The sequence below is a fragment of the Perca flavescens genome, chromosome 12 (genome assembly GCF_004354835.1).
Source record: "Perca flavescens isolate YP-PL-M2 chromosome 12, PFLA_1.0, whole genome shotgun sequence".
Taxonomy (NCBI): domain Eukaryota; kingdom Metazoa; phylum Chordata; class Actinopteri; order Perciformes; family Percidae; genus Perca; species Perca flavescens.
Window position 1 is genome coordinate 2910724 of NC_041342.1, and position 27080 is coordinate 2937803.

General features: G+C 39.2%; 1 protein-coding gene and 1 pseudogene across 3 annotated transcripts; one reads left to right on the top strand and one right to left on the bottom strand.

The window, feature by feature from the left end:
• Window positions 1–2815: 2815 nt before the first annotated feature.
• Window positions 2816–14883, top strand: LOC114565154 (sodium- and chloride-dependent GABA transporter 3-like; annotated as a pseudogene).
• Window positions 14884–17746: 2863 nt separating this feature from the next.
• pold3 (polymerase (DNA-directed), delta 3, accessory subunit) lies at window positions 17747–26940 on the bottom strand. Of its 3 annotated transcripts, none has more exons than XM_028593109.1 (12): window positions 26770–26940; window positions 26078–26133; window positions 24560–24659; window positions 24407–24446; window positions 24073–24205; window positions 21243–21498; window positions 21061–21133; window positions 20295–20436; window positions 19202–19305; window positions 18787–18872; window positions 18384–18462; window positions 17747–18191 (listed from the first exon to the last, which is right to left on the bottom strand). In XM_028593109.1, exons 1-12 carry the CDS (start codon window positions 26824–26826, stop codon window positions 18004–18006), a joined length of 1314 nt encoding a protein of 437 aa, XP_028448910.1. In that variant the 5' UTR covers window positions 26827–26940; the 3' UTR covers window positions 17747–18003. The 3 variants fall into 3 exon arrangements, with proteins under 3 accessions (XP_028448910.1, XP_028448909.1, XP_028448911.1); XM_028593108.1 differs by having other exon boundaries at window positions 18384–18465; window positions 26770–26939; XM_028593110.1 differs by having other exon boundaries at window positions 18384–18465; window positions 20295–20427; window positions 26770–26938.
• Window positions 26941–27080: the final 140 nt, after the last annotated feature.

A 27080-nucleotide genomic window follows, 5' to 3' on the forward strand; every position in this document is an offset into this window, starting at 1 on the left:
TTAAAAATCAACTGGATTAAAAGATTTTTGAAAAATCCAAACAGTTTGTGGAACATTGTGCCAAACTTTACATTCTTGCTTCAATGCCCATACTCCATTAACAGACTGCCAGTCAAATTGTCAAACTTCCATAAACAGGCTCTAACTTGTTGGTCTCTTCTATACAAACACAATTTCTCCCCTCGTAAATGTTTTATCTGGAACAACATGAACATCACATATAGGAACAAGACGCTCTTTATAGAAAACTGGTTTAAACATGATATTCTACTGGTATCCCAATTATTAAATAACTCAAATCAAATTTTAACTTATGACGACTTCACCCATAAATTTAATTTCCATCCTCCAAGAAAATAATTTGATATTTTAACCAGAGCCATACCCCATGGGATCATCACCCTACTTAGAGATGAGAAAGAATTGGATCAATTTAATATATCTCTCTCCAGCAGTGTTTCAATAAATGGAAATAAATGGAAAATCTAGAAATCTTTTCTAGACAGAAAAGTCAACAACAAAGTAATAAAAAACTTCTATGTGCAAAATTTATCCCTGCCTTTAGTTACAAATGGCCCCCCTTGTATGAAAATATTAACTGGAATGGAGCATGGAGCAACCCACATACATTTTTAATTACAAACAAAGTAAAAGAAATATCATTTAAAATTCTTCACCATTTTTACCCCTGTAACAAGATTATCTCTAAATTTATCCCTACCGTAGACGAAAAATGCAGCTTTTGCTTTATGGAAACAAACGATACACCATTTATTCTATAGCTGTTCACATAGCTCTTCTCTGTGGAATGATATACAAGGTTTCATTAATGGACAATTTGGCTCAAAAATACATTTATCTAATTTTGATATCTTCTTTTACTTTTCTGACTCAAACTCCTCTGTACAATATATAGTCAACTTAATAATTTTGCTTTATTCTATTCTTGCTTTATTTTGCTTTATTCTTCTATAATTTACTTTATTCATAAATCGAAATTTATGAAAAATAAACCTCTTTTCAATGTTTTTTTTCTGGATTAGATGGTAAATCAGCATGTATGTAATGCTTATCTGATTTAACTTTATAATTAATTTAACTGATATTTACTGTCAGATACTCTGGCTATGTACTTTTTTTTATTGACTACTTGTTATATGATATTTATTTCAACTGTCTATCTATTGACTGATATGTATTATTTTACTTTCTTATCTGTTTTTTATTCTTTATGAAAACATGTTCTGTAACGAATTGAGTTGTGTACTACAAGTTCAATCTCTTTGTTTTGACAAATTGTAACAAAAATATTCTGCAATTAAAAAAATAAAATAAAAAAGAAGAATCCCATGGTCTGCGAGCTTCCGGCTCTGAGTCTACGGGTCGGGAACATAGACTGTATATTATTAGTTATTAATATTAACAGTGTATGCTCGGGAGCTGTCTCTCTGCTCTCTCAGTCGCTTGAGTTGACTTGTGGAGTTGCTGTTGCCTGCGAAATTGTAAGTTATAGGCCTACAGCTTTTTGCAGCTAAGATGGCTAGGACTAGCAGTTAATGTTGCAAGAGATTCGTGTGCAGCGCTGTTATCATTTTAGATTTAATTGTAGTAAGACTCAACTGAACCGGGTTCACGATACTAGAGACTCGTGAGTCAATTTAAAGATCCGAGTAAATCACGACTCGAACAGGTTTAGTCAATGGAGATTGGCCGCTCTCTGGTGTAGACTGAGTAAAGTTGAGACACTTTTTGCGTTTTGATTTTTCATACAAAAATAAACACTGAAAAGAAGTGAATTTCCACATGGCATGCCACATGACATTTCATTAGCTTGTAGACTAAGATATTATCAATCAATAATACCCATAAGTAGTTATATAAGGTGCTTTTTGTCTCAACTTTGTCTCAACCGTACCCATATGTGGTACAGTTGAGACACCCATTTTTAATGATGTAAAGGTAACTAACCGTTCATTGCAAATATATTAATTGAAGACAAATAAAGAAAATAACAATTGGGTAACATATTTGTTTATTAATCAATTTAAATTAATTCATTTTATTTAAATTAGCACGGATTAAAATGTATAAAACAGGAATAATATATTTAACAAACAGATATTGCAACAGCACAAATGGAAATCACAAATATCTAATTTTATTTTCATTTGCGTCCTATGCTGGTTAATTACGACATTGTCATAACACTGAACAACTAAACATTCTATCTATTATGTGTGACATAATAGAACTCTATCGCGGGTACAGCTGTGTCTCAACTGTCCCCCGCTGGCCACCTCGCACATTTCTCTAGATTTTGCAATGTCCATGCATGACACAATACCATGAAATATGCCAGTTTTTAGGGCACAGAATAACGTTTGTGATGATATCAGTTATGTTTAACCGTCACATCAGGATAATAAGCTATTTATTATGGAGAGTGCATGGTGAAGTGAACGTCTTACCTTGGAAAAAAAACTGCTGATATCTTTGGATCGGAGATGCGTCCGTAAAAATGTTGTATTCAAAACAATGAATAAAAACAACAAGTTAAGGAACCACATTTATTTTAACAAGGATAAAACAATAAAATGTACTAAAAAAGGGGTTTAAAAAAACTAAAACCAACTAACTAAAAATCAACTAAAACAGTCCAAACAGAACGGGAGTCTTGACTTTACAAAGTCCACAGGGTTCTGCTCTCCTTGTGCGGCCTTCCTCGGGTATAACCTGCAATAGAAAAAACTTTGAGCTGGTACAGAGACCTCGAACCCAAAGCTGTGCTGTGGTGCATATTTGCACCATAATAGGCATGCCAGGTGTGTAGCTTATTGTAGCCTCCTAATTTAAATCACTCAGGTTTGTTTTAGCTATGTGAAATCAACATGGAGATGTCTCCACTAAAAACAGTGAGTGCATTTCTTAAAACAGTTGGTGTAAAGTGCATTGCATAGTGACTGACCTGCAAAACTGGTATTTTGATTGAAATCTTTTGTTTACATGTCCAAGGCAAGTATTTCTAATGACCCAATCAAACGGCCAAGTCCTCACGCCATCGTTTATACCAAGATAGTGAAACTGCTTTGTGTTGTTGTCCATATTTAACAGTTCACTCTGAAAGTATAGTGTAATGAACAATGCACATGAAAGGGAGCACTATTCCCTATGTGACACATTATTGTCATCTCTGATTGGAGAAATGTGCCAAAGCAACTGAAAAGAAGTGTACTGTTGTGAGCTGCGAAAACCAAATACCAAGTTGATATACAGCTCCATTCAGGTATTTATAGGATATATTTGTATTTGTATGTTTATATGAAGTAAAATATGTTTGGACTGATGGACACAAGTAATGTTAGTTTTCATTTTCAGTTCACATATAGGTAGTTAGGTATATGGCCTGTACACAGAATAACTGTACCCATTTCCAAGTGTGTAAGCTCCAGTTTTGGAGGAATAAATTGCACATATGCATTAAACAAAGTGTTTTCCAGAGTATGAATGAATGATGATGAATGTATGAATTCAGGCTCATAGCTTAGGGGTCATCTCTCTCTCTCTCTCTACCTGACTGCAGTTCGTCTCGTAACCGACTTGATCGGGCAAATGCTCACATTCAATGGCGTCTGGCACTTTGAAGACTTGTTCTCTTCACGGATGAACCCTATATTACATAAATATATATTTTGAGAGAGAAATAGGCCTTTTGTGTATGTAGAAAAAGTCTTAGATCTTTGAGTTCAGCTCATGAAAAATGGGGGCAAAAACAAAAAGTTTTGTGTTTATAATTTGTTCAGTGTAATTCATTTCATCATTCTATATATGCCACATTTAATATTCATAAGCAGAAATTGTCATTTCCGAATTGTATACCTTTTCTCATAGAACTAACATCTCTACTCAAGTAACTTAGACTGATGAATAACAAAAGAAGTATTAAACTTGTGGAAACTGAAGAGCTTTTTTCCCTAAACCTCTGACTAAATGTGAATTCATGTAATCAAATGTACCTCTTGTTATTTCTGTGTGTAATGAATGTGTTCACACTAGATGTATATGTGCTATTGATGTTTACCTGATTCTTTCTATGCTGCATTTGACAAAGAGAAAAGAATGTCTCTGTATTTACCATAGGGGCCTTTCTGGTGCCGTATGGTCTGTTAGCTGTGGTGTGTGGGATACCTCTGTTCCTGTTGGAGACTTCAGTTGGTCAGTTCACCCAGGAAGGATTCATCACCTGTTGGAGTAAATTGTGTCCACTGGCACAGGGTGAGTTGAAGTAAAATGTGCAGCCAACAGAGGGGGGTTTAAACATTTTAGACCTTGCTTATTTTTTCAGGAATTGGATATGGATGTTTCATGATGAAACTTTACGACTTCAGCTACATTTTAGTCCAAGTCTGGGCTCTCTTCTACCTGGTGTTCTCATTTAGATCCCAGCTGCCCTGGGCCAGCTGTGACAACACCTGGAACACAGGTAAGATTAGACAAGATTTAACTCAAAATGAACTTTGTATCTGTACAAAACTGGTTTCAGTTGTAAGTATAACTGCATGTCAATCCTTTGTCATATGGTTGATACTTGCCTAATGGAAAATGAGCTCTCCTACAGGATAAATGTGAATCAGATCACCATGTATTGTAGATACTGTACGTTATTGGAATATATTGTATGGCAGTCATCCCTCTCACATTTACCATTATGAAATCTGTGTTTGTATCCAAACCCAGCTAACTGCCTTGATCTTCAGACTTTTAATTCATCTAATGTGACTGCAAATCGGACCAACACCACCTCTGCTGCAACCGAGTTCTGGGAGTGAGTGTTTTTCTTCTAATGACCCATAATATATTTTTAAATATTGTGTCACTAATATGCATTGGTTTACCCTGTGTTGCAACTGTAAAAATGATGTAAAATAATTCCTGCTAGATTAAAATTTTAGCATCATAAATGTACCCATGAAGACATCGTTCAGCACTCTCACTGTTCCCTCTATCACTGCAGACTATTCAGCCTTTTGCAATGCTATGTTAGAAATAGTTTGTTTCAGCCTTTTCCTAGGTCATTATTAAATATGTATTTAAAGTGGAATTACAGACTGCTCAATACTTTCTCCTCTAATGCAGGCACAGAACGTACATGCATGTTATTGATAGCTGGCCAGCAAGTCTGTGTGGTGTCATTTAAGCCTTTATTTCAACATGTTCCCCTTTATTGGAAATTATAGAAGAAGACAGGAAACAAAGAAAAAGTAATCATGATCTATACAACTCCAGAGTAAAATATGGAATTATTCTGGAATTTATTGTTATCATTTGGCATTTGCCATATTGCCCCTCTGCTCAGACGGCGTGTGCTGGGCATGTCTGGAGGCATTGAGGAGCTGGGCAGTGTGAGATGGGAGCTGGCTTTGTGTCTTCTGGCCTGCTGGGTGATCTGCTACTTCAGCATCTGGAAAGGTGTCAGATCTTCTGGAAAGGTCATTGGAAATAATATTTTATTTGCCTTTTTTTTCCACATTAAGAATGCCCTATAGACAGTGCTTTTTCAGTCTTACATCAAGGGTTTAACTTTGGATTCAACACTGTGTGTCAGGTAGTAGCAGGGAATGGCGGACCCAAAATGCAGAGAGCAGGCAGGCAGGCAGGCAGGAGAAAGGTGAAGACAAGGATTTATTGAACAAAAACTAAATAAACCAAGGAAGTCCTGAGTGCAGCAGCAGGCAAAAACCAATACCAAAAATGAACAAAAGGAATCCAGGGAGCGAAAACCAGACACGAACAAAACACTAGGAGACACGACGGGCACACAAAATAATCTGACACTGGACAAGTGGAACACAAAGACTAAATACAGAGGGTAACGAGAAAACAAGCAACAGGTGACACTAGGGCTGGGAAACACATTAGGGCAATCACAGAGGAGGGAAAAACACAGGAAGTAAATCTGACAAGACAGAAAACCAGACCGTCAAAATAAAACAGGAAACAAAACATACAGACACAAGGCAAAACAAGACAGGGACTACAGCTAGGCGAGACAAGGGAGGAAACACGGTTTACAACAGAAAACAGAACAAATACACAACATAAACAGGAAACAAGAACAGAACCTCAAAACCAACAGAACTCAAACCCAAAACCATGACACTGTGGGGGGTTGAGATCTCCACTTTTGGGCAAATTTGAAATTTTTGAACATTTTTCGGCAACAATTTGTGCCTTTTCTGCATCAAGTTATGGTGCAAATGTCTTTATTTATGTAAAGGAAATTATATTAGGCTTTTTGTGGGGTTGCACTATTCAGTTCAATTTTATTTATAGTTTCAAATCATAACAAGAGTTATCTCAAGACACTTTACAGATAGAGTAGGTCTAGACCACACTCTATAATTTACAGAGACCCAACAATTCCAGTAATTCCCCCAAGAGCAAGCATTTAGTGGCGAGGTAAAAAACTCTCTTTTAGGGTGAAACCTCAGACAGGTCTGCGTGAGACTGCCCCCCCATGTCATCCAAAAATTATTAAAAACACTTCTATTCCTTTGTGCCGGTTTGTGCCATAAAAATTGTTTGTGCTGTTAAGGATTTTTCTGGCCAGTGACATCACCCAACCCCCCATTAATGTCCAAATCTCCCCAAAATGGTCTCAATCGTTTGTGCTACGTTTGTGCTGATTTGTGCTGTTAAAAGAAACATTTTTGCTGCTATGTTTTTTAAGTTATAGCGCTTTATAGGTTACACGCGTGACGTCACCCAGCCCCCCTTTAATGTCCAAATCTCCCCAAAATGGTCTCAATCGTTTGTACTACGTTTGTGCTGATTTGTGCTGTTAAAAGAAACATTTGTGCTACTTTGGTTTTTACGTTATCAGGCTTCATTTGTTGCGCGGCAAAGGCTTCTGACACCAGCCATCACTCCCATGAATGGGACATTCTAAAACGCTTAATGTTAAAAAGCTTAACGTGGTCATGAACACTGAAGCCTGTCAAGAAAAAAAAAGAAGTTATCTTACGTTAAAGTTTTCTTCTTCATTGGCACCTATGGCGAGGAAAAACCTTAACGTGGTTTAATGTACCTAAACAATGATCACCAAATTTTCTCTCATATTGCTCCTCATAACCACTGAAAACTGTCAAAAAATCGAACACAAATTCCAATTATTATGGACGTTATCTGACATTAAGCGTTTCTGCTTCACATTTTCAGCAGGGCAGTGGAGCGGCTGTGGGTTGACTCTCCACGGTTCTCATGGGCTTTATAAGTCCTAACATGAAAAGGCTTAACGTGGTTTAAACAACGATTAATCATCACAAAATGTCTCTCTCATATTGCTCCTCATAACCACTGAAAACTGTCAAAAAATTGACATTATCTGACATTAAGCGTTTCTGCTTCATTAAGGCTATTGTAAGGAAAAATGTCCCGTTCATGGGAGTAATGGCTGGTGTCAGAAGCCTTTGCAGCCCCAAATAGTAGCCACATAACAAATAAAGCCTGATAACGTAAAAACCAAAGTAGGTCAAATGTTTTTTTTTTAACAGCACAAATCAGCACAAACGTAGCACAAATGATTGAGACCATTTTGGGGAGATTCAGACATTAATGGGGGCTGGTTGATGTCACTGGCCAGAAAATGTAAAGTTGAATTACTTAAAACTCTTAACAGCACGATCAATCATTTTTACGGCACAAACCGGCAGAAACGAATAGCAGTGTTTTTAATAATTTTTGGATGACATGGGGGGCCAGCTTCACGCAGAGCATAGCAGGGTATAGCAGGGCGCGGAGCAGGACCACTGCGACAGCTGCAACCATGATTTAGGTGCCACCCTAATCCAAGAAAAAAACATATAACTCATAACTCTGCAAACCCTTGGTGTTCTCTCAATGAGCTTCATGAGGTAGTCACCTAAAATGGTTTTCACTTCACAGGTGTGCTTTGTCAGGGTTAATTAGTGGAACTTTTTCCCTTATTAATAAAAAAGCAAAGGGTGGCTACTTTGAAGAATCTAAAATATAAGACATGTTTTCAGTTATTTCACACTTTTTTGTTAAGTACATAATTCCATATGTGTTCATTCGTAGTTTTGATGCCTTCAGTGAGAATCTACAATGTAAATAGTCATGAAAATAAAAAGGAAACGCATTGAATGAGAAGGTGTGTCCAAACTTTTGGCCTGTACTGTATATTCAGAAATGCAAAGCTCTCTGATTGACCTTGCACTGATTTATGAATGAAATTAAATGGCTACCCACCAAATAATTTGTAAGCTTCACATTTGTGAAATTGCTCTTCCAAAGATGCAAAAAAAACCTGCATGATACTGTTACTTCAGATACTCTGGACGGTTGGTTAGCAGTAAAGTTCTGTATTTTAATAATACATTATAGTTGTTGTATGTTATGTAATTTAGATTCTCATTTGCATTAACAGTAAAGGGCTGTATTTAACAATATTGTTAATACTGTTAAAAGCCTGCTGTAAATAAAGTGACAGCAATCATTAACATGAAAAATGTTTTCAGGTGGCGTATTTCACAGCTACATTCCCCTATGTGATGCTCCTGGTCCTACTCATCAGGGGCCTGACTCTACCGGGAGCTTGGGACGGGATCTACTTTTACCTGTATCCTGACCTGAACCACCTGGCTAACCTTGAGGTGACCATTTGATTTAAAACCAACTTTAGAATTACTCAGTTTTCACTAATGAGGAACACAATTTAAAATATTTCTGTTTCCAATGCATTTATGTGTTTGATCTGTACCATTAGTACAGACAACTGCATTAGTACTTGCTGGTAACTAATGACAACAAAACTGTTGCTGTATCCACATGATACAAGCCTTCCGTAATCGCGCACCACCCCCACCCCTGCTCCACGTAGTTGCCTTTAACCAAGTAGGACACGGAGAATTAAGAAAACATAATTGACTCTTCAGAGAGGTAATTAATTTAACTTGATTTTCTGCGCGCCAAAAACGCCGGACGACACAATCCTCTGAACATAGCCATACTGAGAAATACTGAGAGAGTTGTGTGGAACTGAATTAGCTAATTAGCTTTGTATCAACTCATTTGGCAATGGCTTGAATGTAACAGATGCTCGTTAATATCCAATTCCAAAGTTACGCACTAAAGCTTTAAAACCGCTTAAATACGATCCGCGGTAGAACCGCCCAACTATGCGCAGCTCTTTTTCCACAGCGCTGCTGAGTAAGGTCTGCCAGAGGAACATACACTGGTGGATTGGAGAAAAAAACATTCTTGGTTGTCGGCATTTCTTTAAACCTATTACAATCGTCTTTGGCGACTCTGCAAAATAGTCTCGGGAAGGAACTTGTTTTGGTGGATTATTTGCACCCTGCAAACGAAAAGGCCACGTACAATATTAAATAAAATTAACTGTTGACACAATACAGTAATGTGAGCTATTTAAATTACCTGGATACATGGTTAAACCTCTTACCAGTGTATCTCCTTGTGTACTTCGTCTACAGCAATCCCACCAATCGGTCCTAAAACGTCCCAGTTAGAGAGGAAATGCCCTAAACATATTCTTTTTAAATCTTTACAATCATTCTCCGAAAGAACCAAGCAGGCCTGCCTTGGAGCACTATCCAAATTTTCTTCAAAACTTGATATTTTCAGCGTGTAACGTTGCTCAGAGGTTCCGGTTAATGTTCCTCGATCAGACCAGAGTTTAAAGTAAACACAAAGAAAGCGGCATTAGGAGTTATCTATTAGGGACCAAAACATCTGTACAAAATTCTATGGCAATGGCATAGTGATAATAGCGACAGCTAACCAACGGTCACAACCAAATTTATAAAACACAAATTTCAATCAGTAGAGTTATTGTTTTTCCTGACATTACAGGTCTGGCTAGAGGCAGGATCCCAAATATTCTTCTCCTACAGCTTGACTATAGGGACTCTGAACGTTCTGGGCAGCTATAATAACTACACCAACAATTGTTACAAGTAAGTATAAGTTGGATATTACAGGGACCTTCTGTTATATTCAGGTTTGTAATAGGTTTTGTATGAAAGCACTGGTGATCCATTTTCTAAGTCTGATCTAAATTAGTTTTCTCTCCTGCGTTTATGACTTTTATGAGGATGATCTAATTTCTATACATTCCATCTGATTCTACCTGTAAAACCTTTTTGACCTGTTCTTAAGTCATGAACACAGGAGAGAAAATAATTCAGATCACTTGCCTCTCAGGGGTTCCGTATTTTTGTCATCATATTTCCCGTTTCTATCCTGTTTTGTCAGTAACAAATTAAGACAGCACCTATTGTCTCTCTTTCTGTGGCCTCTAGGGACTGCTTTTGGCTCTCTGCTGAACAGTGGGACCAGTTTTGGTGCTGGATTTGTCGTCTTCTCTGTACTTGGATTCATGGCTCAGAAACAGGGTGTTAGTGTTGACACTGTGGCTGAGTCAGGTATAACTCTTTAAAAAACCAAGTCTTTGAAAGAAAGAAAAAAATATATATATACACACTGTATGTGTGTATAAGAGCTTCTTTAAGGATAAAATTATAACAATTAGAGATAAAATTCATCACCTTTTGCCCTCAACTTCTAATGGTTCACCTTTCAACGCAGGACTGCTAGAAAGAACGACTAGACCTGACATATACTTAGACTGTTTTTATCCTATAGACCTTCAACAACTAATGGCAAAGGTATCTTCAGCTAAGCCATCTACCTGTCTCTTAGACCCCATCCCAACGAGGCTACTCAAAAAAGCATTACCCGTGGTTAACACCTCTCTACTAGATATGATCAATATGTCTCTATTAACAGGTCATGTACCGCAGTCATTTAAAGTAGCTGTGATAAAACCTCTTCTGAAAAAACCCACCCTCGATCCTGAGGTCTTAGCAAACTATAGACCTATATCTAACCTTCCCTTTCTCTCCAAGATCCTTGAGAAAGTAGTTGCTAATCTGTTATGTGATTTTCTCCATAGTAACAGCTTATTTATTTATTTAAGACTTTCAATCAGGATTTAGAAAGAATCATAGCACAGAGATGGCACTGGTGAAAATTACTAACGACGTTCCAACTGCTGCAGACAAAGGACTTGTCTCCATACTTGTTTTATTAGATCTTAGTGCTGCTTTTGACACTATTGACCATACAATCCTGTTACAGAGATTAGAACACTTAGTCGGAATTAAAGGAATTGCACTAAGCTGGTTTAAGTCTTATTTCTCTGATCGATCTCAATTTGTTAATGTTAATGATAAATCCTCTAAGTACGCGAAAGTTAAACATGGCGTTCCACAAGGCTCAGTGCTTGGACCAATTTAATTCTCCTTATATATGCTTCCTCTTGGTAATATCATTAGGAAACACTCAATTAACTATCACTGCTATGCGGACGACACCCAATTATACTTATCAATCAAACCAGACGAAACAAGTCAGTTAGCTGATGCTCATTCTGCTGACTGTCGACACGCATGTAAGATTGTTGCACCAACTGCCACAATCCAGCTCATAGGCTGCAACAGAGTTGGTACATCAGACGAGGTTTAAGCGTAAAATAAGCATTTATTTACAGAAACCAGAAAAAACGTGGGAGTAAGCAATCAGTCATGTATGCGTGCATTGGTGGGTGGAATTGTCTGTAGAAAGCAAAACCGGCACACCTAGTGGAGCGAAGGGGTCGGCACACTCACAGGTAGACAAAGAAATCATACAACTTGCTCCTTTCTTTTTGCCCCCAGTTTGTGACAGTAGAGAGCGTTATCACCTCTGTAAGCGACTTGCTTCCGAAGCTGTTCCGTGCACCAGTGAAGCACGAGATCTTTGTCCTTGTCATCTGTTCGTCCTTCTTCCTCATGCACCTGACCCTGGTCACTGAGGTAAACAAAATGTTGACGAAAAAGCACATTTATGAAGCATATTTACACATGAAATCACAGAGATGTTTTGAAAAATGTTAACTGTCTCTTTCCTCTAGGGGGGAATTTACATATTCCAGCTTATTGATTATTACGATTGTACCAGAGCTTGTCAGGATTTTGTGGCTATATGTCAATGCCTGGCTTTGGGATGGATTTATGGTAAGTAAAAAATCACTCACTTATTATCTTAATTAATTATGCCATTTTGATTATGTGGTTTGGCTTTTCATGTGCTTTTATTTTTATGACGGCTTTCTATCCTGTCATCCAGATATTAAAGTTTGTAAGATGAGAAATACAAGCACACAAAGAACTGGGAAAAGCAGTGATATACATTTTAATAAGTGGCATTGTAATGACTAATATTGTTGGCCAAAGGGAGCATTTATAAAGAAAATAAAATAGGACCCAGAATGCTTCCTTGAGGAACTCCATAATAAATATCAAGTGTTTCCTACCTTCAGCAGGGCTGCTGCAGAGTTATGGGACCAATTTTATTTAAAGAAAATGTGTTATTCAGATGAACATGTAGTTTGTTAAAAAGAATACTCCAAATGGAGTCAGCAATGTCCAGAACATACCTTTTTGTTCTTGTTTTATTTTTCCTGGGAAAGGCATTAGAAGCTGAATTGAAACAGTCTGGCAGAAACAGTCTGATCAGAACGGGGTCTACAACACATATGGATGACTTCATTTTGTAATTGGAAACACTAATTTAATTGTTAACCTTGCTGAAAGTCATTCTAGGTGGAGTTTGTTTGGAAACAGAGATCCCAAGCTGTGTCTTTTTAAAATTTTGAAAGTGTCTAGTATGCAAAAGACTTGTCTCAATGTCAGTATTTTGAAGTACAATTCAAATACTTGAACATAATGTGAAAATTGTAATTTAAAAAATCTTAACTTCCATCAGGTGCTGACCGCATATTTAACATCATTAAGGACATGACAGGACAGAGACCATCAGTTTTCTTCAAACTATGCTGGAATTACATCGTCCCTCTACTGTCACTGGTGAATCAGAAATACTTTGTTTGCTCCTCACTAGTCGCCAACGATTTCACAGTTTCCTCACTAAATCAACTTGAATATGCCTTCCAATGTCTACACAGTACAGCTGAATTTGATTAATTTGCCTGTCATACACTGAATTGCATTCAGTTAGTTATTTATAATTTATGTTGAGTCAACAATTATGCAGTTTCAGAATTTGCCTCTTCTAAAGTCTCTCCATTAACATTCCTTCAAACAGCACCTTTACTGTGTTTTGTGTGTTGAGTGTCCTCACTTTGTTATTCAGTGAATGACACATTGTTGTATTTATATACAGTATATCTCTGGACCATAGACTGTTAGCATTAATATATACTGTCTATGCACTGGACAATGATTTGTAATGCAAAGTGTGCAAAGTCTAGTGTGTCCATAGTTCAAAAGTAGACTAGTCTTGCTTTTCTACAGTCACTCAATCCCCCCCCCCCCACCACTAAAAACATTTAACGTAACTCTGCACCTTCCCAGAGTTCCTTTATCCTTTACCAGGTTGATTAGCAACACCTAAGGATCAATGACTGGTACGTTTACCCTGACTGGGCGTATGCTCTAGGATGGACCATGACCCTCTCCTCTGTTCTCATGGTGCCACTGTGGGCAGCTGGACAGATGTGTTTGACAGCAGGAACCTTCAGACAGGTCAGTGTTCAAAGAACAGTTAGTAGATCATGTACAATGTGAGAAAAATACACAGCAAACCAATAATACCATAAAAACCTCAACATAGAGTGTATGACAGTTGGAAAGTGACAATGGAAACTAAAGTAAGGTCTAACACCAGCCTCGGGATGTGACTATACTGTGTGGTGTATCTGTAATTATCTAAATCTCTTGTTCCCAGCACAATAGTGCTCACTTTCCTGTACTCAGAGCTGGGCAATATGGAGAAAATAAAATATCACAATAGTTTTGACCAAATACCTCTATTTCTGCAATATTGTAGGGTTGACAGTAGGCATAGGCCGGTATCAGATTCTGACGGTCTAACCTTCAGCAAAATATCACGGTTTCACGGTATTGCAATGACAGCTATAAATGTATTATTTTTTTAAATATCTGGGCAAAAAACAACTTTTATTTTGAAACACACTGCACACTGGCAGAGAGGGGGATTTCTAAACTGCACTTTCTGTCCTTGACGACTCAAAAATCCGCTCATACCTTAGGAACGGTATGACAGGATATTGTAGTGGTTTTGAAACGGTGACTTTTTCAGACCTCGGTCTACCTTGAAACCGGTAACCAGTAATGAGATTTTTGATAAATAATCATCAGTAATGTGTATATATCAACTAAGTGGGTAAAAGCAAATAATAGAACAGCTAGAACAGTCTGGTAAGTAAAAGAAATTGCATCACTTTACTGGTATGTAGCCTTTAAAACTAGGAAAAGTCAACAATTATATTACGATATTAGGAAAACCAACATTTAAGACGATATCTAGCCCTATACATCGCTATCGATATATTGTCTAGCCCTATGTACTCATGATTTTACAGTTGTGTAAAACCTTACTTCCCTTTTTTTTTTTATTCCAGCGTTTGTCCATTCTTTGTCGTCCTGCTGACGATGCAGCCTTGCAGAAGGAACGCGGAAAACTGAAAGAGGAGGAGGAGGGGATGGTCGAACTCAGGGTGTCTGCAGGGACGTCTGAACTGCAAAGTTCCATTAAAGTGCTAATTGCAGGTTACATTTTTCATGAAGTTAAGCAATGTGCTTATTAAACATAAAGATTAGAGCCGCCCACCATTGTTTTGTATGGCTTTTTATAACAAAATGCTGAATATAATATGAAAAGTTGGAATTTTTTTACAGTGGTTTTAAGCACTCCCCCTCCCTTCCACTAGGCGGGGTGTGACGTCATAAAAGGGACTCCAAGACTAGAGTTACCGTTAGCTAGTCTAACGGCTAGTAGGCTAGCAGTTATATTGGAGACCTAGCTAAAATGGTAAACTATTGTGTTTTTGTGGGATGTACGAGTACATCAGAAACAGGGCAGAGGCTCCACCAGGACAAACGGCTGATTGGTGCCTGGGTGAGGTTTGTGGCTACGAAGTGGGCTGATTTTACTGCTGCCTCTGGGACCCACTCTCTCCTCTGCCTGCTGCGCTGTGTGTGTGTGTGTGTGTGTGTGTGTGTGTGTGTGTGTGTGTGTGTGTGTGTGACGGCTGGCCAGCGAGGTTGTCAGGTGCTTGTTGAGTTTAACTCCTAAAAGACAGTTAACCACAGGTTTGTTAATCTTATGATGGACATGTGTTGTGATATTTAAACAAACGATCCGTCAACGGCGAAATAAAAGCCTCTTATTTACGAGATTTTACAGCGTTGTGTCCGAGCGAGACTGTCCAAGCAACGAGCCAGCGGCCGGGGCAGGCGCTGCTGGTTGTCGCGTTGAATGAATAAGATGGCGAAAATGGATAAAACTGTCCCGTTGTTGGCCTGTCTATGTACCCGCTATGGGTTGCTACGCCTTCTTATGACGTCATCACCCAGTTACTGTAAAAAACATGCTACCTTTGAAGAAACCCCAATAAATGTTATTTTAATGCATTTTAAGACAGAAATGTTTAAATACATACATATTGAGCACTTTATTTGCATATTAATTGGTTGTGGTGGTTAACCTGCACTTTACATTTTAACTCAACATCACAGCGGTCATATGAGCTTCTTGCAATAAATGTTGTGTAACTCCGAGATTTCAGGGATACCTAGCTCAAATTACTGCGTAAATGACAAAATGAATGAATTATTTTTTCGATAAATAGATTATTTAGGCCATTCATCAAGCAAAGATGACACTCTTTGGATGAATTGAAGTTTATGCTGGTCTATATAATTACAAATTGAATATCTTGGGGTTTAGGGCTGTTGGTCAGACAAAAAAATCAATTGGACACTGACATTATATAGTTGATGAAAAGAAAAGAACAGATTTTTATTAGAGGTGCACGGATTATAACTTTCTAGGCCGATTCAGTTTTCCGATTTTCTTTGAGTTAGGCCGGCCAATTCCGATTTCATTTTTTCTAGCCACTTTACAGCACACACAAATATTTATTTTCTGTCTTTTCTTTAATAGAACATGTGTTGAACAGATAATGGATCACTATAAAATAGAACTATATAAATTACTCCTGGTGTGGGACATCCACACACATCTAAAGAGAAATGTTAGAACCATTTCCTTCTTTTCACATCCAATATCCAACTATAAAAATGTGATTTGGGGTTTTTGGTGTCATCCCTCCACGCCCTACTTTCTCCTTGCAGGTGTTACGTATTGCAAACTTGTTTTCTTCTGCACACATGCTGACGAATCTCCAAACAGCCGACATGTTGCAGGTTAACTCACCAGGTTCCCTACATGTGGGAGAATGGCGCCGACACGCTTCACAAAAGTTGAGAGAAAGGAAAAAGAAGCGTGCTGTGGCGCCCGTGTGCGTGCGTCCTTGAGAACCTTAACTCTAGAACTTGTGTTGTTAGTTAATTGTAGCGTTGACCGGCATGAAATCGGCATATGCCAGACTGACCTGCCGGTCGCCGGTCACGGCCGAGCACGTGAAAACCGGCCAATTTCGGTCACCGGCCGGTCTATCGGTGCATCTCTAATTTGTATTGATTTCTAATGAAAATAACCAGTAGTTCATCCCTAGCTCTTATGACTGTGGTGACGATGCCCTTCTCTCCAGATGTGCACAGAAGTTTTGAGTGTTCAAATGTGGGTTGAAGGAATCATTTATCAAACTGTTTAACATGCTGCTGATACAGCTTTGACTGGATTACACCGGCCTAGGATTGTTCCTTATTATTTAAGCACTTCAAAGTACTTACTTTGATAATCCACATTTTAGGTTTTGGTCAAATGTTTCAGTACTACGTGCAAATATTAAAATGATTCCAACTGATTTGGAATGCTGTCTAGTTGTTGCATGACTATATGAAAACTAAAAACCAGTGGTGGGATTTAACTAAGTACACTTAGTCAAGTACTGCACTTAAGTACACATTTGAGGTACTTGTACTTTACTTGAGTCTTTTCTTTTCATGCCACTTTCTACTTCTACTCCGCTACATCTCAGAGAGAAATATTGGACTATTACTCCACTTCAGTCATCTGTTACAGCTTTAGTTACTAGTTACTCCACTACATTCATCTGTTACAGCTTTAGTTACTTTACACATTAAGATTCATGCACACAGAACACATGTAGTTTATCAAATCTGATGTTTGATTCTAAAGTAAACTAGCCAACAATATAACGACTACAAGTCCAGCTGAGATGATGAGACCATTAAACACACAGCTGGTTGGATCCTTTACTCTTTCTACAATGGGAGGAGAGTTCTGCATTGAGTACTTTTACTTTAATACTTAAGTAAGTACATTCCTGATAATACTTATACTTTTACCTAAGTAACATTTTCAATGCAGGACTTTTACTCATAAGTTATTTATTTTTTTACATTGTAGTATTAGTACTTTTACTTAAAAGGATCTGAATACTTCTTCCACCACTGACAAAAACCTTGGTGCATCCCTTCCTCGGAGAAGATGTGGGAAATGAATAGCAAAGATACATTTTTCGGCTTTACTGGGAGCATCATTATATTTGTATCATATCAATATATACCGCTAATTAATGATTATTAATTTTAAGTCTATACGACAGACTTAGAATTTGTTCTCAAACTGAAGTCATGTCAACGTCCTACACAAGGATGGGTTTAATTTAGAGGAAGAAAAAAAAAAAACATTTTGGTAAGTTTCAGCATTTTATTTTATTTTATTTTATATTTATTGAGTAGGGCATGTGTTCACAGCTGGCTAGGTGAAAAGCGAGTTGGTTTTCATCCTGATTGACACGTACGTGTAGTTGCAGTTTTTTGAGAAGTGATTTGCAGTCCCCATTAGTCACCGTGATGCGTTTCAGTTTTATCTAAAGACGGTCAGAGAAAGTCTCCAGCAGTGATTTTTGTCCCTCGGGCGCCTATGCAAGTGTCCGACGCTGTCCTCCCGTCATTTCTTTTGGAAAAATCCCATGATGGAAGCTTGTTTAGTTCCTTTATTTGAATTTGCGGATGCTTTCTTTTGACTTTTCTTCTCGTCTGGTTTGCTACTTGCCGGTCGTTTTGCAGGGATGGGATCTTTGGGAACGTCGTCCTCTGCTTCAGAGTACGATTCACTCTCATAGCCTTTCTCTGTCACTGTGGGGGGAGGGGAAAAGAATTACATGTAGTATACATTTTTTTTATTATTATTATTTTATTTTTTTTCCCTTTATAAAGAAGTGACAGTGGATAGATATGAAAGGGGGAGAGAGATGGGGGATGACACGCAGCAAACAAACTTAATCCAGTCAGAGGGGGAGTTTTTAAATCGTCTGTGTGCTTTCATACCGATGCATCCTTCGTCGTCTACAAAGGTACGAGATTTCAGGACGCGTCTCTTCTTCCTCATCTTCATCTCACAGTTCCCCTGCTGTCGAATAAAAAACACAAACATGGGAATGTTTAGTTAGCTAATTAATCACACACACACGTACGTTTGTTTCACTATCTTTGTGGGGACTGTCATTGACATAATGCATTCCCTAGCCCCTTACCCTAACCATCACAACTGAATGCCTAACCTTACCCTTACCCAATTCTAACCCTAAAACCAAGTCTTAACCCTCAAACAGCCCTTTAACCTTGTGGGGTCCAGCATGTTGGGCCCCACAAGGCTGTGCAGACCCCACAAGTATGCTGGATTTTGAAGTGAATTGAGTTCATATCTAAATCTCCAGGTCTGATCCCTTACATGTGACTGTGAAACAGGCTCCGCCTTCTTCTTAGGACTTGGTGACGCTTCTCTTGTCTCCATCTGCTGTGGGGAATCTGGAATGACTGAAGAGTTTAACAAATATTAGTCAGAAGGACTTTGGAAATTTCCCCTTTTCATATTTCCTTCTTTTACAAGGTTTGTATAGGTTATAATATTCTGGGCCGGCTTAAACTAGGCCATACTTCTCTGAACTGTAGTCAGGGTATTCTTATGATATACAACATTATGAAAGAAAACTACATTCAATGTGAAGTAATAAAAAGATGTATTCTGTCCCTTGTGGTCAACAATCAAAATCATTTTCATGTATTTTGCAACCTATTGACTTCAAGTCTAATAGATAAGATCATAGTGAATCAAATCATAAAAAACAGTCAAGTAAACAGCTCACCGTCTTCATCGCTGCTGTCTGGTTCAGGCTTCTTAATCCGCCGTCTCTTTTTCTTGTCCATTTTCTCCTCCTCGCTGTCAGAATCCTCCAGTCGCTTGGTTTTGCTTCAACAAGAGCAACACGTTTAATTAATTAGATTTACAGTATGGTCACATCTGACTTTGGTGGGCCAAGTCCATCACTCAATGAACACGCCTTCATTTTAAAAGCTTCTAAAAACTTAAATTTAAAGTGCTCATATTATGCTCATCTTCAGGTTCATAATTGTATTTAGAGGTTATATCAGAATAGGTTTACATGGTTTAATTTTCAAAAAACACCATATTTTTGTTGTACTACACATTGCTGCAGCTCCTCTTTTCACCCTGTGTGTTTAGCTCTCTGTTTTAGCTACAGAGTGAGACGTCTCACTTCTGTTCCATCTTTGTTGGGAGTCGCACATGCTCAGTAGTTAGGTAAGGACTACTAGCCAGTCAGAAGCAGAGTATGAGGGCGTGCCCTGACAGTACCTAGGTAAGGACTACTAGCCAGTCAGAAGCAGAGTATGAGGGCGTGCCCTGACAGTACCTAGGTAAGGACTACTAGCTAGTCAGGAGCAGAGTATGAGGGCGTGCCCTGACAGTACCTAGGTAAGGACTACTAGCCAGTCAGAAGCAGAGTATGAGGGCGTGCCCTGACAGTACCTAGGTAAGGACTACTAGCTAGTCAGGAGCAGAGTATGAGGGCGTGTTCCAAAGTGACCACGTTGGTCTCTGAAGTAAAGGCTGGACTACAATAGAGCTGTTTGGAGCAGTTTGTGAACAGTGTTTTCTGTTGGAGATGGTAAGTCCCTTTGGGGGGGACTTTGGGCTTTTTCACTTAGTAAACCTACAACATGCCCAAAAAGATATAGAACACAAAAAAAAGGTAAGGGAAAAAGCCAAAAAGCATAATATGAGCACTTTAAGAAGAAATGCAAAATCCTGTTATCTGCGGGTTTTTTAACATTTTGAGCACAAATCAATAATTTAGTGAGTGGCTGGTAAAATTTGAACATTCACAAGCCATTTGGCTGGTGGACGAAAAAAGTAAATTTTGAACCCGGCACACACACCTCCTGGAGTCTTTCTTGGAGTTTTTGGGCGGCGCAGCAGCAGCAGCGTGCGTTTCCTCCGGCTGTGAACTGGGCCGCTGCTGCTCTGCTGAGGATGAGGACGGAGCTGCTTCCTCCTGCTTCACCGTTTTCTCTGGTTTCTCTGAAGTGACCAGAGTTCAGTTGGAAAGGGTTAGTGATTGAATAAAGTCAGCACACCACCACAACACATGACTTTTTTTATTTTGTAAATTAGTTCCTACTACTGCATTTTTAAAAACATCAGTCACACGCCAAAATTCCTTGTTTTACCTAAATTTGACAAAAAAAAAAAAAAAAAAAAGACAATTTGAAGCATTCACTGTCTGTAGTAGGGCTGCACAATATGATTATATAGGGTATACTGAATACACCGAATGATAGGGCTGCACGATATGAGGAAAATATCTAATTGCGATTATTTTGACTGATACTGCAATAGGATTCACGATATTGGAGAGAATGATCATTTTTCAAATAATGATTATAGTGTGATTTTTGCGAGGATCTGTACGATTGTAGGATACAGTGTAGGCTGTGGGGTCTCTGCAGCAACACAATACTTCATTCAGAATGGTTTGACACATATTTTGCCTTGAACAATGCACTATTTCGACAAAATCACGACTAATTGTGCAGCTCTACCAAATTATATGGCATTTTACAGTGTAGCAGTAGTAGTAAGCAGACATTCCACTAAGATTTAGAAAAACTACAGAAGGATGATGGTGGTGAAGATATTACTCACTTGCTGCTTGAGTGCCAAAGAAGTTCATCATAGGGTTGGCTTTTGCAGCTGGTTTGCTTTTGGGCTCGTCGACCTAAAACAGGAAACACAGTAGTAAAAAAAAAAAAGAAATATCCTGTAGCTCCTGTAGTTTATGTCTTTGTAAACTGCAGTGAATCACAGCAAAGACTACCAAGCCGTACCACAGGTGCATCCTCCTTCTGCTCCGACTTCACCTCTTTACCACTGTCCTGGTTCTTAAGAGCGCTCTTATTTGCAAACATTCCCATGATGCCTTTCTGTGGCTTGGTGGAAGGTTTGGAAGCCGGAGTAGCATCTCCATTGGTGGCGGATTTCTTGTGTTCAGGCTCCGGTGCAGGAGCTAGCTGGGTGTGTCTGGCCTGCTGCAGCTCCACAGAGGACCTGGGCACTGCGCTGGCACAGCGGATGGCACTGTATCTGCAACCACACAGGAGGAACTAGTCAACACTTTCCCAGGGACTCAGTCCTTCAATAGAGCTCAGTGAGTGCACTTTTTTTGTGATCAACTTTTTTACAACATACAACTCGCAACATGAACACTAGCGCTGGGCATCGTTCAAAATATTTCGATTCACCTTAATTGTGAATCAAAACAGCTATTAAATTAATAAATTAATGTGCGTGTGTCGGCGCTCCGCTCTCTGTCAATATGCAGAGAGGACAGATAAACTTGCGCTGCGAGCTCAGACGCTTTTGAAACCAAAATTTGGCACCGAAAGATAAATAATTTGGATATTCATAGGATCGGAGTATTTGCGGTCGGTGCCATAAAAGTATTGCCGTTCGGTGCCCAGCCCTAATGAACGCATCCTCCCCCCTTCGTCATCACCACCCACGCAGACAAAAAATAAAATAAAATCATAAAAGAGGACATAGTAACTACAATATTAAAGACCATTCCAAAAAAAAAAAATAGTCAAACCATATATCAGTCCCTCCAGAAAAAAACGATTATGCGATCGCATAATTCAATGCATAATCAGAAATTGCAGATTTCCACGCAAAATATGCGGGGGCTTGCATGATTTCATAAACCCCGCATTTTTGTTGCAAAAAAAGTCACATAATATATCTTAGCAGAAAGTTGAAAAATGTGTTTACTTCACACAAGAGCAGCCATTTTCCCCTGTTGCCATGGGAACGTTATGAAGTGACGTAATTACACGACGTGAACATATAAAAGCAGGGTGTTGGGGGAAATCACTTATTTTTCTCTTTTTCATCAAACCGCAGTTTTTGCAAGTTTCCGCAATTTCATCGCATAAAATTGCATAAATATCCTGCATATTCCATCGCATTATTTAAGAAAACGTGCCGCATAATCAAGGATTTTTGCCCGCAACAATCACATAAAAACCTGCATTTTTCTGGAAGGACTGATATATCAAATAAACATATGTATAAATGACAACACCATAATCCCATCATACATATCTCTCCTCAGCACAACACTTCTTAGGAGTTCTCCACAAAGCTCAGGTGCTTTCCCCATTTTCTAGTATAGACAAACACCGCCACCCTAGCCACCTGACAAGCCCACTCCTGGATAGACGGCACCCCTTCATTCCTCCATCCTCTTAAAGTAGTCTGGCTATCATTAAACTAGTCTGGACCCAGCTTCTCATGTGCTTATATATCCCACTTACGACTGACCCATCTCCCAGAACAAGTCGACAATTCGACCGCCCACTTTTTTAATGGCTCTGGTTCCGGAAGTGATTTTCCACGTTCAATCTCTCCATTGACCTTTCATTAAATGCTTACGAATAGAGTTATAAGCCTGGAACCAAGCCAACCAGCTACGAGATGTATCATGACCATAAAACATTTGATTTGGCGCAAAACATTTGTCTTTGTTTTTTGGGGGGCATTTCAGGCCTTTATTTCCAAAGGCCAGATGAAGACATGAGAGGGGGAATGACATGCAGCAAAGGGCCGCAGGTCAGAGTCGAACCCACGGCCGCTGCGTCGAGGAGTAAACCTCTATATATGCGCGCCTGCTCGACCAACTGAGCTAACCCGGCCGCACGCAAAACAACATTTTGAAAAATGACAAAAAAGTCAAAAGATACAAGACTGTGTACAGAAACAATCAGATACTTCATTGGTAGCAGCTCACTATAGCCTTTCGCAGGTGCGGTAAACATTTCGATGTCAGCAACGAGTTGCACCAATCGGAGAGGTCGCTGTTACGCTTAGGGACTGCGGGTGGTATAGTATTTCTTCATAAGATCGTGAATAAAACACGTTTTTTCTTAAAAACAAGGCTGATTTCATTCAGACTTCTAGCTTCTACAGGAGCAGAAACTTTGGTTTCACAACCTCGGAGCTTGTGGTCAGTCTACCTCGGATGGTTCATACATTACGGCTGATAATCTAAATCCTGTTTTTTAACCCTGTAGACGGCTGCTGGACTCCTTTATTCCCTAGCCACCACTGCCCTGAGCTACAGTAGGTAATGACTGAGTAACTGGATGGAAGAGGCGGATGTTCTACGGCATATCTGAACATCTGGACTGTTACTTTGAGAACTGTTGTATAGGGACCATCCATTCAAGCAATTGCATTACAACGTCCGATCAATTCAATTTCATTTATAGTATTGAATCATAACAAGAGTTATCTCAAGACACTTTACAGATAGAGTAGGTCTAGACCACACTTTATAATTTACAAAGACCCAACAATTCCAACAAGAGCAAGCATTTAGTGCAACAGTGGTGAGGAAAAACTTCCTTTTAGGGAGAAACCTCTGACAGACCCAGGCTCTTGGTAGGCGGTGTCTGACGGTGCCGGTTGGGGGTGTGACGAACAGTGGCGATAATAGTCACAATAAAGATAATGGATCAGTGACTAGAAATAATAGTGGTAGCAGTTCAGGGCGCAGCAGGGCGTAGAATCTCTCTCATCTGCAGAATCTCTGACATAAAATAGCTTCCTCACCTGAGTGAAGCCCCTGACGACGGTCCACTTCTAAAGCTCACGACATACCTGCTGCAGTTCTTCAGGTTGTCTTTGACGGCGTCGTAGTCGACGCCGTAGAGGGGCCCGCTGTCTTTCAGCAGAGCTTTCTGGACACTGTAGACGTGCACGCTGACGATCAAGCTCATCTTGGATTTGACGTCTGGAAAAGAAGTCACACGAGGTTAGATGCAACAGACCTCATTCTAAATACACAAAATAAAAAGAGAAACAAACACTAATAATAAAGTATAGTTTAAGTTTGCAGCCTGGGAGGTTAAAGGCAACATATTCAACCAGCCAACAATGCTGTGTGCACAATTACAGAGTAAATGCCGGTGATTTAGGAAATGCCTGTACACACCTTCCAACTGGTCCTCTTTGACTACGGACACCTTGTGACTCTGAAAGGAAGAACAACATCAGCAACAATAGGTATTATTATTATAATAATAATAATAATAATAATAAAGAAAATCTGCAAAAACATGGCCTGATAATTGATTGCGTTTCCCACCGTCTGGCCATTGTCCACGAACTTCCCCGACACGAGGTAGGTAGCATGGAGCGGAGCTGAACTCTCCTTCCTCTTGTGATCCAGATAATGATAGAGCATTCTGAAAGCAAGACACGGGTCACGTCAATGGCTTGATTCTTAAAAAGGTCCAGTGTGTAACATGTTTTAGTTGTTCATTACCAAAATCTGTGTTGCCCGTTCACCAACCCTTTCCTTTTTCATGAATATTTACCACCACGACCACCATCAATTCCAAGTATTCCTATTGGCTTGAAATTTTACATTCACATGAACTGGGGTAGACGCTCCATATTCATGCTCCATCTTGAAATACGTTAGCCGGTAAGAGACATACAGGACATACTGCTCCGTCTTTCACATTTTCACTTTCACATGATAAACTCACAGCTGCTGCTAATGCTGCTAATGGGTATCGTAGCTTCCCGGCCCCCGGCAAGTTTGAAGAAGGAAGGAAGGAGGACCACATGTATTCAAAATCCAAATTTCAGGAACAGGAGTCTTCTTCTTCGCCCAGAAAAGAAAAAGGAGATTGAAAAGAGCAAGAGACCGGCTTTTTGAAGCGCGAAGGCTACCGTAGCTGGAATACCTACTTTGAACTGCGTGGCGCCAGAGAGTTGATTGCGATATATGATCTCAACGCTTCGGACCTTTAAAAATATCCCAGCCACTGTATTACCGCTGACTTGAATTATCTTGGTATTGGTAAGTGGCATTAGTGAATACCGAAAAAATACATATTGGTATATTGATTACTGTATAACCTTCTCTAAACGTATCCATTCGCGGCAATAAGGTTATACTTTAGTACGTGTTAGTGCGTTCTGTGAGACCCTATACAAATGTGCCAGTACACCTGGATGGGTACTGAACTGTCAGAATTTTGGATCCCGACTGAAATGCATCTCCAGCAGCGTGGAAAGTTGCTGAATGCGAGCAGTGAATACTGCAATGAAATTCTTAGCCTTGTTTAGTTGATTCTTAGATTTTTCTATTTTATTAATAATTTGAATAACTAATAAAGTTATTGTACAGCTAATTTTTGTTACGACAAAATTAACTAAACCACGGAACAAAAACACTGTGGGAAATTGTTATCACGTGTTCAAAAGTCCATATAATATTTTTATTTATATAGCGCCTTTCAAGAAACCCAAGGACACTTTACAGAATTAGAGGTTGTAGGCTGTGGTTCACGAGTTATGTAAATATGTTCAGGGATGTAGCATTTTGGATATCTGCAGGGAGGGTGTTCCAGAGGGATATACTGTATATATGCATATGTAGGTCAACAGACAACAACTGGCTGGGAGAATCTTATTAAGCTAAACAGAAGCTCTTAAGATGTTCGGCCCACAATATGGAGAATGAGACAGACTCCAACTAGGCCTAGCTGCTTCTAGTTATAGGATGATGCTGTGCTTCCAGGGTTTTCACTTCCACTATTCAAGTTTAACCTGTCCCCAGCTGTGCGCCAATAGCCCTGGCAGTAACACTCACTGTTTGGCTGTGTTGACATGGACTCCCAGAGTGAGACTCAGCCATTTATAGGTCACCTGTTAACAGAAAACACATGGCAACATTCCTGTTTACATTCACCGTTGAACGAGGCAGCCGGGAGAAACATACCGTAGTGATTTACCATCATGTTCGGCTACAACTGCAGTTACGTTAACGTTAAAAAGTTACAGGGGACGTTAGTTAGCCTATTGGTTGCCATCATTAAACTCGATAAAGATACACATGCAGCACCTCATGTAAGAAAATTTTACCATTTGACTCTTATTCAACATGTGATAAATCCTACAGTAGTACAACCGTTGCCGGTAACAGCAGTAACGTTAACTCGATGTAACGTTAGCTAGCTAGTTCGTTCGTTTAACGTTCATCAACTAGCTAGCCTGCTTACGTCATAAAAAAAACTTGTTTTGTTTAATTTATGCGTTATTTTCGAGATTATTATTAGCCGAATTGACCACAAGCCCAAACGAAATCGTAGATACTTGTAAGGCATACAGTGATGTACATTACGCTACCCTAAAAGAAAGCTAACCATAACGTTAAACAGGCTGTTTTTCCTACGCAGTTCAACGGCTAACGTTACTTCGGTTCTGACGTTGGTTAATTGTCATTATCTCGCCCAGAATAAAGTCAAGAAATACGGACATATCACGAACCAAGAGTGCACTCACTATCTTATCGTGGTCGTTGACAAATTCGTCGATGTTATCTAAATACAGCTCGTCCATTGTGTTTGATTATCCGTGAACGGAGACGTCTTGTTGAACCGATTGGATTTAACTGCGCGGGAAGAGTTTATTTACTTCCTGTTAAATGTCACGTGTCTGTTCTTCCTTCCGGTGGAATGAGAGGATACAGGCCGCCATCTACAGGCCATCACGGGTACTGATGGACATTTTCTACATTTTCTTATTGTCAACTTTTCTAAAGCAAATGCACTATTTAATTCCGTTTGAGTGAATAGTCTTTTTTTTTATCCTCC